Raw genomic sequence first — 13,047 nt, 5'->3', positions numbered from 1 at the left:
TGCACTTTATGATTCTTGAATGTGTATGTTGTGGAGATCGCTTGAAATGGGTGGTGTGTTGTTGGTTTGTGCAAAATACGTCTTTTACGGGCTGTTAAACTCGCCCAGGCGAGCATGTCTCGCCCAGGCGAGGCGAGCAGAGGCTTGCCCAGGCCTTCTCGCGCAAGTGGTCGCCTAGGCGACTCGCTCAACTTCGAGCACGTGAACGTCTCGCCCAGGCGAGGCAAGTCTCGCCTAAGCGAGAACGTGCGGAGGCCCCTGTTCCAAATTCGCGAACTTTCGCCTAGGCGAAGAGGACTCGCCTGAGCGAGAGACTCTCGCCTGGGCGAGACTCCTCAGCCTGAGCGACGGTCTGAGCGAGAATGCGATCAGTTTGGGGTTTTCATATCTTTTGGTGGCTGAACTGTATTCTATTGCACAATTATGTGATGGTATGAGCGGAAATTACCCAGGTATGCTTGTATGTCGAGGTGCATGTGTATATATATAGATATATATGATGGATTGCTATGTATGCGTGACATGATAAATGAATGATGAGTGTTGTGGGAACCTGGCATGTGAGATGCATGAGCGTTTTGGAACTAAAGGAACATGGTGTTGACATGAGGTGAGACCCTAGACTCATGGGATGGTGATGATCAAATGTATGAATTCAAAGTGTGATGCGTATGAGGAATAAATCTCAGTGATGGGTAGGGAATTGTAAACATGATTTTTGATGTTCTCCTACTGCTGTTTTATGAATGTTGGTCCGTGTCAGCGTGTAATTCCTTGGGGTCTCTAGGTGAGACCTCCGGGGCTACGCTTCAGTGGTCGGGACGTAATTCCATGGCCCCTGTTAGTGGGTGTCCACGGTGGTGCCCCATCTGTATAACTAGGTAAGGATTCAAGGTAAGGACTGCATCCTGACACTCTAAGGGGCCAGTTAGTCTCACTTAGAGTGGACTGACTCCTGTGGTGAGAGTAGCAGGAGGCCTGAAATCCATTAAGGGCTAACCTTGTGGTGAGGGAAATTTGATTCATCGTAACACTTGTAACACGTAGCTCAGGATCGAGCAGCTCAGGGTCGAGCAGAGGTATCCACCACAAGTGCAAGCATCCGCTGAATCCGACTAAGTTATACGTATCCGGATGAGTCGAGTCGAGTCGTAGTGTATTGATTGAGAGTCATAACATGTTTGGTTGATTATATGAATGCGAGATGATGAAAACACTTTTGACTGTTTGATGCATATGTCGTTGGCTCTAGCTTACCCGTTTCGTTGCATGGTTGTGTTGTATGTGGCTGTTTTTCCTTGCGATGATCATCAACTTGGTTGATGGGAGCAGATGGGTGAGGTTCTCGTGGTCAATAAGCGAATGGTGATTCCGCTGCTTAGCCATCTGGGCTGGAGTTTTCTTTGTGTTTTATTTAGGGCTATGGCCCATGTATCTCTTTCAGTATTTCTACGCTACACTCTATGTTGTATTCGTATTCAACTTTCTTTTGGCATCGTGGTGTGCCCGAGTTTTGTCGGGGTTGGGTTAAGGACCCCAGGACTACGCTACTGTACTTATATTGTGTGACGTTTTCCTTTAATTTCGCTAAATAATTAAATGGGACGTTACACTCATCATCACCAGTTCAAGAATAATCGTAACATTCAAACCCTTAAGCTTAGAATCGAAGTATTACTAAAAAAAATTCATGGAGACAGACCGATGCAATATAAGGATTTTGAATATAATCTATTGTATGAAATATTTGGTTATATAAATAAAATAATTATTTTTTTATATGAATTGTAGTTACATTAACATGTAAATAATTTTTTTATAATAGTTTTATATGATAACAAATTTAAAATTTTTAAAATAGTAAGTTTTAGGAACTGCATCCCTCATATATTAATGTGGTTAAAGATATATTTTTTTTTATACTTGGTTTCTTTTCCAATGGTAATAACTATTTGTGTTTGTCACTTTGTGAGTAGTGAAGCAATGAGATTGGGCCAATAATTAGGATGTTGAAGAATTTATGGATTCATAATCTAAAAAGGAAGGGGGAAAGAGGCTAAACCAAAAGATCTTGACTTGAACAAAAATAGGGGATTTTGTGTGATGATAAGTTGAAAAGTATAGGGGATTTATTAAAGTTTGTTAGTCATGGAGTTGAATTAATTAATAAATGGAAAAGTGTGGTATGCATGGCACAGTGGAGGAGAAAAAAGCATAGAAATTATTACACTGATTCCACCCTCCTTTTATGTACACATTTTTTCTCTTTGCGTTTTCACATCCTTTTCTCTATTCTTTCTTTAGCTTTTTTTTTTTTTTTTCTTTCGTACTTTCATTCACTCATCCTAAAGCATCGAAAAAGGCTTACGTTCCACAACTTCTTCTATCTTTAACATCATTACCTAGCATTCACAGTAACACGTGTTCTTGTGCTCCAACTCCACCTCTTCATTTTGATGCTTGTCACACTTTAAAGAGCTTTCTTTTATTACCCATTAATCAAAAAACAAAATCAAGTAAACTTTAAAATAAAAAGCCATTCAACTAAATCAATTCAATTATTTCATTGAATATCATAAAACTCTTACTGAAATATTCTAACATTTATTAGTAGCAATTATAACTCAGTTTATTATTTGGACAATTAAAAGCATGTAGTTATCTTTAGCATACATAGATTAAAATTCTTATGAGTTGAATGGATGTCTCTGATTGAGATACTTAAAAGTGTGGATCTTTGCAAAAATATTATTGGAAAATGATAAGAAAAAGAAAAGTGATCTAGACTCACAAGAAACAAAAAGAAAGAAAAGAATACCACTGGTGGGCCTCTAACGATATATTGCGTCACTTCTTTGACTCTATTCTATACCATTTTATTTATCTCCTACATATTTTTCTCTCTCTTGTTACCTATCGTCTCTCTTTTGAATTATATAAAGTTTTGAATGAGAATAGTTATGGGAAGAAAAAGGGTTTATGGATGTGTTAGTAGTTCCGATTTGGGTAGTATCCTGCTGAAGAACGTGTTTCTGGTGAGAAAAAAACAAGAAAGATTTGGAAGATTGTGAATCAAGCAGAAGTAATCAATCAATCAAGAAAGAATAACGAAGATGATTTTGGCACGAAAATATATGCACTGTGTGCACTGACAACTACCTATCGAAATGAATGGTGCCATTCATTAAGAACTATAATGCCATGAAGTAACTCAGAGTACTGTAGAGTGTAAACACTGTTCCAATATTGACCTAACTAACTCCTTTTTCATCGGTACCCAATTTTTTACCCAATAGTATCGCCATGTACACAATTCAATGCTTCAAACAAAGTACAAGACTTGTTTGTCGAAAAAAATATTTTTTCATAGAATGAGTTCATAATCATGTAAATTAAATTTTAAACACGTTAAACATTTATATTATTTTAAGAAAATACCAGATGTTAAATCAATTCATTTAATAAAATATAAAATACTTTGAAAAGTGGCTTAAATGTTGTTTTGGTTCATAGTTTACCAAGGTAGAATTTTGGTTATATGAAAATTCAGTTACATAATATTGCAATTTTTTAGTGCATTGTTAATATGTTTCAAACTGCATATAGAAAATATTAGCATGTCTATTCATTCATGTACAATTAATAATCATGTTTACTAATAAATTTAACATATATATCATTAAACTCTATTAAAAGTTATTGTTATCAATAAGATAAAATATTAATATTGGACTAACATTGCTTAACTTTGAAATATTAATGATTAAACATGGTATTAAATGTTTACACTGAACAGAATTACACGTCTACTGCTCTAGGTGAATCAAAAATGAATGTAGATGATTAAGATTTAATATTTTTTTACAAAGATTGTTTTATTTAATAAAATATTTTAATTAAATGCACAAAAAGAGTTATTAAATACAAATATTTTTTCTAATATTTAGTTATATGGATAACTTGAGTCTCTCTCTTGTTTAAAATCTAAATACCAAGATGTAAAAAATAGCCTACCCACACAATATAGTTATATAGAAAAAGAATGTAATGTTTCCCTTTATCTCAACACTTACTAACTTATTCTCATTTATTTGTTTTGTTTTTCAAAAGGTTTATATCCCTATCATGTATATACAATTTCTCTATAAATATAATGTAAGCAAACTTATGGAAAATTACTAATTAGTTAATAAATGGATGCAAATAAAACTTGTGTAATAGTTTACTAGTAATTTCCTTTGCATTGCCAAATGTAATGCGATGTTAATAAATGGGGAGATGGAAAATGGATAATTTTGGTGATCTGATGAAAATTCTAAGGATGTGGCCCCTAGCACTTGAGTACAAGATTCATTATTACTTGGTGGGTGACAAAGTTATCCATAATAGTAAAAATTTGAATGTTGGACATTAGAGATAAACCTTATGTTGGCGGGACTTTAGGGTGAGTATACCTAAACTCGTTTTCCCAGTATACTTGGACGAAAAAGACTGATGCTTCCTTTAACCTTTTGTTAGTTCCAGTGACTAGTTACAAAAGTGAAGAATGTCCTAAAGAATGTTTTCCTTCCCCTCCCTTTATTTTTTTAACAGGGTCAATGTCTTCCCCATTAAAACAAATATCAAACATCAATTGATTCCCCTCACTAAGATAAAGTAAAATACAACATAAATATCACACTTACACAGGAATAGAAATATTAATTGTTCTCATTCCTCAAACTAGCTATAGCTGTCGGTGCCACCCAAATTCTAAGCTTTTCGGATATACAATAATCAATTTTATATGCTATATATATATATAGATATATATATATATTATAAAGAAAACCAGCATCAACCAAAAAAACAAAAACACAGAAGTTACAAAAGAGTTGGTACTCGTTATTATTTTTGTGCCTGGACAAATCAATGAATTAAAACTGATCAAAATCCAAAGAAGGTACTTGCATCAAGGTTTTCTCACCTCCATGATCAACCTGCTGCTGCACACTGAAACCACCAGACCCCACTTGAGAAGAAGACTCGGCTCGTGTTTGATCTGGTTGCACTTGCTCCAGATTATTCTCAGGTGGATTATTCGTGTGGCTTTCTGGTTTTTCGGATTGTAGAACAAGTTTTCCTTCATTATAGAGACTGCTCAATTGATGAAAGTAGGGACAAGTCCTTGAGTCAAGGGACCTCTTCTTGTTAACATCCTTGGTTTTTCTGAAGTACTTGTTTATGTTCTCCCACTTCTCTTTGCACCTCTTTGCACTCCTCCTGTATCCTAACTCCGACATCCCTTGTGAGATTCTCTCCCACAGAGGCACCTTGTTCCCTTCCTTCTCCTCATTGCTGTTGCTGTTGTTGCTCACACTGCTGCACCTCAGGTTTATCAGTGCTAACACTTCGTCCTTTGGCCACCTTCTCCCAACATCGTCTTTCTCACCACCAACGTTTGGTGACAAGCTTTTATTCAAAACTGAATTTCTCTCTGCTGGGTTTATGTTATTCTGGCTATTTAGAGAGGAAGAACTAGGGTTGGGCTGAGGAACCTGAACTGAAGAGGAAGAAGTAGAAGGATTCGTAATAAGTTGTAATGTGTCTTGTGCAAGACTGGAGGTAGGGTTTTCTGTTGTAGCTGGGATGTTTTGTGAAGGATTAGGGTTTTTCGTAGTGTGAGATTTTAGGTTTGAACCATTGCTTACTACCTTGAGACTCTTGTTTGAAGCAGGAGGGACTGAGAATTTGTTCAGTATTTGAATAATGTTGGTCTGTCTATCACCTGCAATGGCTTGTTCACGAGCCATCATCTCGAGCTCCTTGTTCATCTTCTCCATCTCTTGCTTCTTCCAAGCTTCCTCTCTCGTGAACTTCTCTTCATCTCTCTTCATCATGTCCTCGAGGAGCTTGTTGTGCATCTCTTCTTGCTGTGCCATCATCTTGTGCACAATGCTCTCACAAAAACCCTTGAACATTTCAAACCTACCGGGCCTCTTTCTCTTGCGTCCCTGATTCTTTTCCGCTGCAGCATCATCATCAACATCGTGGGTTTGTTTTGTGACCGGCGCCTCAAGTTTTCCAGAATCCCCTTCTTCCAAGGGATGGTGGTCCATCTTGTCTTGTTTGTGTTGCTGGGTCTTTTCTTGGGTCCCGAGATGATCAGCACCCCCTTGATGGTAAAGCTGTTCAAGCTCACTGAGGAAGCGATAATTGTTGTTATTCTTGCCGTAATTAATGTTGTTGTTGAAGTATCTACTTTCTTCTTCAAATTTCTCCTTGCACTTCTCTGCACTCCTTTTATATCCAAGCTCTGCCAGCTTCCTGCGCCCACACCATAAATTATATAAATCCAAAAACCAACCATGGAATGAGGCATCTAAGAGCATCTTTGTCTGGAACACGTATAATAATAGACAAATTTGCTTTCTTCCTTCAATTTTCGTCTCTTCCTTCCTCTCGGGCTGAGTGTTTATGTGTGTCAAGGTGTCAGTGTGTGAGCTAAAGTGTAGGTGCACGTGTGCTTTTGTCTACCACATGAAAGGTTTTAGGTAGCACACGATGCAACCACACTGATCAAACACAAAGTGCAGCTCGTAATTAATTTTCTGTTAAAGAATTTATTGTGTTGATTTCTGAGAGAATTGTTGATGAAAAAGAGCTGGAAGAGAGACAATAACAGTAAAAAGGAAGGTATTTAATTGCAAGAATAGTATTAAGTTAATGAACGGTTACCTTGAGACATGTTCCCAAGTGAGTTCTGGGAACCAACTCTCCATGCTAGATCTGATCCTCAAGAGCGCAAGGAGTTCGTCGTTGGTCCAGGGATCAATGAGCTGGGGCAGTTGCTGGTGGCGTTGATCTCTTTGGATTTGGAAGTTCATTGGGACAGTGTTGTTTTGGTCCTTGTGGTGTTCATCTTTGTGAGGAGGGAAAGGGTGCAAGAGAGTGTTGGGTTGGAGTGGGAGTTGATGAGGGTTATAGGGATCAAAATTGGAAGGGAAGGTGGTATTGGGGGTGCCAGAAGCATGAAGAGGGAAAGGTAAGTGAAGGGGCAGTGAGGTCCTTGGAGTTATGAATTGGTGGAACTGGTCAGGTACTCCATCGAACATGTTTGTGTTTGTGTTTTGTGTTGACACTTCTCTCTTCTTTACCTCTTCTTTCCTGTGCTCACTGTAAATTAAAATCAGCAATAGCATACAACCAACTTACAAACCACGCACCAACCTCACTCTCTCTCTCTCTCTCTGTTTTCTGTCTTTCTTTCTCTCTCACATTTATCAAAGAATTTGTCCTTGCATGGAAAGGAAATGATAGCCCACCACCACACCCTTTTGGAAGAAAGTGAACTCACACCCCTAGCTACCAGACAATATTCTGTATAATAATACTGATAAATAAAATAATAAAAGAAGTGTTAATTAGCAGAGAAATTATTAAACACTCTTCCTGGATTAATTATCAAGTGATAACGATATCAATCAAAAGAAAGAATTATTTGTCATGCATCTCTCGCTATCAGGAAAAATTCATGGGAATTAATTGTTAATATTTTAGAAGATGATGATGATTTTGGTAATATATTTTAGAAATGAAAATGTGGTTTTCTTGAAGAGGTGAATCAGAGCACGTTAGAAATAAAAAAGAAGCATATCCAGTGGTTTTTAGCCTTTTTCCCATTTGCAAATAAAATCCAAAGTGATCTTTATGATGCGTTGTTATTCCTTGTAGTGGAAAAAGTTTAGACAGAAGGATGAGAAAATGGATGCGAGTTGAGGGAGAATGATTGGCAGGAGTATATAGAAGAGGATGATGCAGTTGCTTGAAGAAGAGGGAAGTGTGTGACATGATGGGATGCATGATTGGGGATTGGGGAGGACGCGCGTGGAGGGAGAGTGAGGTGGAAAATGGGAGTTGGAAGAAAAAATAAAAATAAAAATAAAATTTTTTGGTTTGGTTGTCACTGGGCCACTCGAATCCTATGCAGTAGCTGATGCTCATGATGGTGTAATTAACGGCATCCGAATGGCAGGACACGTGAAAACATGCAGAGGATGGGACCAATTATTTAAGGATGGGAATCTTCACATGGTACAGAGGATACAGTGCTACAGTACAGCCTCACTCAAAATATTTCAATTTATTGATGGATATGTTGGGCCTACTATTCCATGTAGAGTTTGGATCTAAGAGCGCCAACAATAAGAATATTTCCCCCACATTCAACCATTTACTTTCCCCTTTCCGCCACTTTCTTTGCATTTCAGTCCTCCCTCTCTATCATATTATCACCGCCATCCCTCGGGGGGGTGGGCGAAATAAGAAAAGGGGGGTGGGGTAAGTGGTTAACCAGGTTGGAATGAGTTGTGGAAAGAGATATGTCATAAGTAGCAACTTCTTCTTCTTCTTCTTCTCATTAGATTGCTTCAATCTCCACCCTTCGTACCTCTCTCTACCTGCCAGTTTTTTTTTTCCCCTACAACCTTTTCAGTTTTGACCTATTTCACTCAAAACGGAGGAGGGGGGGCATGCCTTGCTTCCAGCTGCATTTATTTTTATCTTCAAAAACCTTTTCTCACTACTTTGTTTGCATTATGCACCTCGTTTTGGAATAGAGTTTTGGTTCCATGTGAGCGTGCCTTTGTCTTCTCCTTCAACCTTTCAATTTTATCTCAATTATTGAAAAACCATTGTGGGCCGAACTTACGTCAACATACCCAAAACTAAAATAAATGGGTCGTCTTTGTGGGCTTCTTTTACTTTTGCAAGTACCGCTGGATAGTTAAGTAAGTAATACAAAGTACACTGTCATGGCTTTTGGATCGCTCATACAACTTCATCTCGGTGGTGAACAAAGTAAATACAATGACAATTCTACAGTTACTAACCCCACTCCCAAAATATCACGTATCTAATCAACTGTTCGTAGAATTTATTTATTTATTTTTGTCGAAATCGACCAGGAAATTTATTGAAGAGCGATTTCGTAATAACAAATGGTTTAAATTTACATCATGCAAATAGGCCTGTGAATTTGTTTATTGCTACTTGATTTAAATATATATTGTACTATCAAATTCTATAACGTTACTCAAACATAAATCTTATTGAAAACTAAGAATTATCTGTGGCTACTCCTATTCATTTGGTCATCTTATACTCGTTTTTCACGAGTTTCTATTATCCTTTCGTGAATCACAAGGACACTCAAAGGTATACGTTTCTCCCTTTTATTTTAAAATTTATAAAATATTAATTAACAGTTCTTAGATTGTGACCATGGGTGAAACCAATATACATTAATCGTCGGTTCTCAAATGGATAATTCATTCATCTTTTTTAAATTTGTTAACCAATTTATTTCGAGTCACAATGTAAGAATAAGGTAAGGATAATCTGATTTAAATATGATCCAATATCTCTATTTTGCGAAAAAGAAAATGAGTTGAGAACCATCTTTCTTAGTTTTGATATAACTAAATCCATTTATCTTACCAAAAACTTGTCGAGGGTAATCTCTTTTCATTTGTATATACGGCTTAAAATCTTTAATCTATTACAATTTGTTAGAGAGTTAACCGAAAAAAAAAAAACTAAAAAGTCATAAAATAAATAGCTTTTAATAATTAATATATATCAATCATATTGTTTGATGAGGGGAATATACCTATTTTCAATTAGTGTGGTACAAATCATCATTAGATTGTGATTGGCACGTGGATTAAGATTTCTCAACCTAGTCAATCTAAAGATGATATTATCCAAAGTCATTAACTAATTAAATAAAAACAACAAGAGGCACTAAAAACATTCGTAACGCGCCCCCAAAATAGATTAATTCATATATTGTTTCGCTACATAGATACATTCTTAAAATTTTAAAAAAGTGAAATTTAAAAGCTACTTAATTTTTTTTTTTTGTCGTAGTAGAATTTTTTATTAACAGTTTTCTTGTATGCTGAACATTTATAAAATTATTTATAATTGAAAAGTTACCAAAAGAGCTAATAAATAAATATTCAAATTATAAGCAATTCGACAAAATTTAGGAATGCCAAATTTATATTCAAATTTAAATAACGAAATCCCTTTGACAACGTATACAATAATTCGTTTTTAATACTTCTATCTTATCTTAAAGTCTAAGAATGTAAAAGATTATCACACACGTTCTACAAAATGGAACAATGAAGCAATAATAATGAAAAAAATATATATACTAGTGGGACAATATTACTTTACGTCATTAAAATAGCACTCTTCACTTAAAATTGACGTTAATATTCACAGAGTGACGTAATTGTAATTGCAAGAAATATATTATATATCATCACTTACATATTTAACCAATATAAATTATATTTTTAAGGTTATGTTGGGTTTTTTTATTTTTTATTATTTACATTTTTGCGACTTTAGTGCATCATTTTGTTGTGATTGTTTATATAACTTTTTTCTTTTTCTTTGTTGATCTCTCTACACAAGTTATATTGGTAATTGTACTTTTAGGTCAAAAATCGAGAATGGTTCACTCGAACCAAATGTCAAAATAGACTAATTGAACCAAAGATCGAGACGAGTTGATATGGATTAAAATTAAGATGAGTCGTTCAGGCCAAAAATTTTGATCTAGACAAAAGTGTTAAGTTATAACAAAATGAGATATAATAAAATTATTGACTTAATTCAGGAAAAAAAATCCATAAACTAGTCATACAAATTTTTTAATAAGATTTTTTTGATTTTGTGTTCTATTTCTTGTACTCTCCACATGAATCAAATCACATCTCAATCATATTTTAAGTATATTTATCATTCAAGATAAATTGATATTTTTATTATTCAACATTGTACTTTAATATAATTTATTTGACTTATTTTTCTTTCGACAAAATCAAACTTTAAATTCAATTTCCATTTAAAATTATTATCAATAATTGGTTCAAAAATGGAATGAATAGTAGTAAAATATTTAATATCTTTTATTTCTTTTCAAAATTGAATAAAACATTAGTAAAAAAAAAATACTTAACCGAATAGAAGGATGACTATTAAAATCAAATCACACATTTTAATTCAATAAGTTAACGGATTCAAATTAATTGGAGAAAATAAAAATAAATAAAAGAACCTTAAAAAGAGAAATTTTATAAATAGTAAAAATATAATGAGTTTTGTTTTTTTTAAATACCTAAATTAATAATTTTGAAATGAAATACCCAAATGATGTTTTGACTGTCACTCCCTCATTCCTTTTTTAGTATAATTTTTTCTAATAAAAGTTTACCCTTTTGTCTTTTATTTTTTAATTTTAAAGATGACATACTTTGTATTCTGTTCTGTTATACTCTTAATTAACATGAAAATAAAAATATTAGTTATAACAATAGAGAAAAGAATTTAATAACACAAATATATATTGAAATAAGAAAATAAATAAAATAAAATAAATAAGTTGCTTAAATTATATTAAAAATAAAAAATAAACAATTTTCATGATTTTTTTTTAAAATAACTATTATAAATAACATTATATGTATATATATCAGAGAAAGAGAAAGTAAATTCCTAGTTTGGTAACAAAATATATTCTGACTTTGGTGCTGCTTTTGAAAAAGAATAGTAGTGAGGTTATTCATAATATTTATATAAATAAATACAAGTGGAATCTTAAAAACAAGTTAAAATTACAAAACCCTTCATCTTCCTTAAACCCTACGCTGCTTAGACGACCCTCGTATTTTCTTTCATTCACATACGGCGATGGCGGATTCTTCAAGCAACTCCAAGGATAAGAACAACACGCGCCTCTACCATCCCTACCAGGACCTCAACGTGCCAATCCAAAAGCTCTATAACCTCCCCACCGCACCGGAGCACCTCTTCTCGGAAGAAGCCGCCAGGACCCACCGCTCCTGGGGCGACAACCTCCAGTACTACACCGGCACCGCCTACCTCTCAGGTGCAATCATCGGCGCCGCCAGAGGCACCGTCCAGGGCCTCCGCGAGGCCGAGTCCGGCGACTCCCTCAAAATCCGTCTCAACCGAATCCTCAACTCGGGTGGCCACGCGGGCCGCAAACTCGGCAACTCGCTCGGCGTCCTGGGCCTCATCTTCGCCGGCCTCGAGAGTGGGATGATCCACGCCAGGGGCACCGATGACTTAGTCAACAGCGCCATCGCTGGACTCGGCACCGGAGCACTCTACAGGGCCGCCGCCGGACCTCGATCCGCCGCCATTGCCGGCGCAATCGGAGGGATCGCCGCCGCCGTGGCGGTTGGAGGGAAGCAGGCTTTGAAGAGATACATACCAATCTAGCGAATGATTAGGTTAAGAGAGTAAAATGGGGACGGTAGCACAAATTACACTAATACTTTTAAATTGTTTCTCTTTATTACAATTTTGTTGCTGTAGCACAGTACAGTGTTTATTGCCATTAGCTTGCAATTTGTAAAGTCTCCCCGTGTATTTAGTTAGAGCACAATTCAATTATTAAGAAATCTCTCTGTACTCATTCCCAGCTAATACAGAAATTGTGCTAATTGTTACACAACCAATGTGATGAAAATTAACTCGACATGCATGACCCGGTACTTTTTACATGTTTGTTTCGATTTAAACTCTTCACACATGGAATCCAGTCCAGAGTTTTTTTTTCTTAGAATATAAATAACTCAAATTCAAAGTTAAGATGTGTGCGAAATATTAAATAAATAATAAAATTTAATTAAATTAAAGAGATTAAATTTACGTATTTTAAGAGATGAATAATTAAATTAGTTCAAAGTTTCGAAATGTACGAATTCTAAATTTCATTGAAAGTTAAATGTGTGTTCGTTTCGGTGTATTTAGGAGATGGATTAGGAGGTATAAAGGTTGTTCGTTTAGCATGATATCCAGGCGAGGTTTGGGAAGAATTTGAAGGATACGTTGATATTGTAATCCCGCTTAATAAGATGGGATTTGAAGGAGAGTTCTATTAAAAGACCCATTTATCCTCATCAAATTAAATTATTCACGTGTTGTGCAATGCTGGTGGCCTGAGAATTTGAGAAATCCCCTACG

General features: G+C 35.5%; 2 protein-coding genes across 2 annotated transcripts; one reads left to right on the top strand and one right to left on the bottom strand.

Annotated features, from left to right (window-relative positions):
• Positions 1–4,612: 4,612 nt before the first annotated feature.
• Positions 4,613–7,335, bottom strand: LOC114192002 (trihelix transcription factor GTL2-like). Its single transcript, XM_028081504.1, has 2 exons — positions 6,718–7,335; positions 4,613–6,306 (listed from the first exon to the last, which is right to left on the bottom strand). The coding sequence occupies exons 1-2, from the start codon at positions 7,179–7,181 to the stop codon at positions 4,917–4,919; spliced, it is 1,854 nt and encodes a 617-aa protein (XP_027937305.1). The 5' UTR covers positions 7,182–7,335; the 3' UTR covers positions 4,613–4,916.
• Positions 7,336–11,654: 4,319 nt separating this feature from the next.
• Positions 11,655–12,550, top strand: LOC114192138 (mitochondrial import inner membrane translocase subunit TIM23-2). The gene has a single exon (XM_028081752.1). It carries the CDS (start codon positions 11,746–11,748, stop codon positions 12,298–12,300), a length of 555 nt encoding a protein of 184 aa, XP_027937553.1. The 5' UTR covers positions 11,655–11,745; the 3' UTR covers positions 12,301–12,550.
• The last annotated feature ends 497 nt before the right edge of the window (positions 12,551–13,047 follow it).

Source organism: Vigna unguiculata, chromosome 7 (genome assembly GCF_004118075.2).
Source record: "Vigna unguiculata cultivar IT97K-499-35 chromosome 7, ASM411807v1, whole genome shotgun sequence".
NCBI classification, from domain to species: Eukaryota; Viridiplantae; Streptophyta; class Magnoliopsida; order Fabales; family Fabaceae; genus Vigna; species Vigna unguiculata.
Note: the sequence above shows the minus strand (reverse complement) of the source record. Positions and strands in the feature narration are given on the sequence as shown.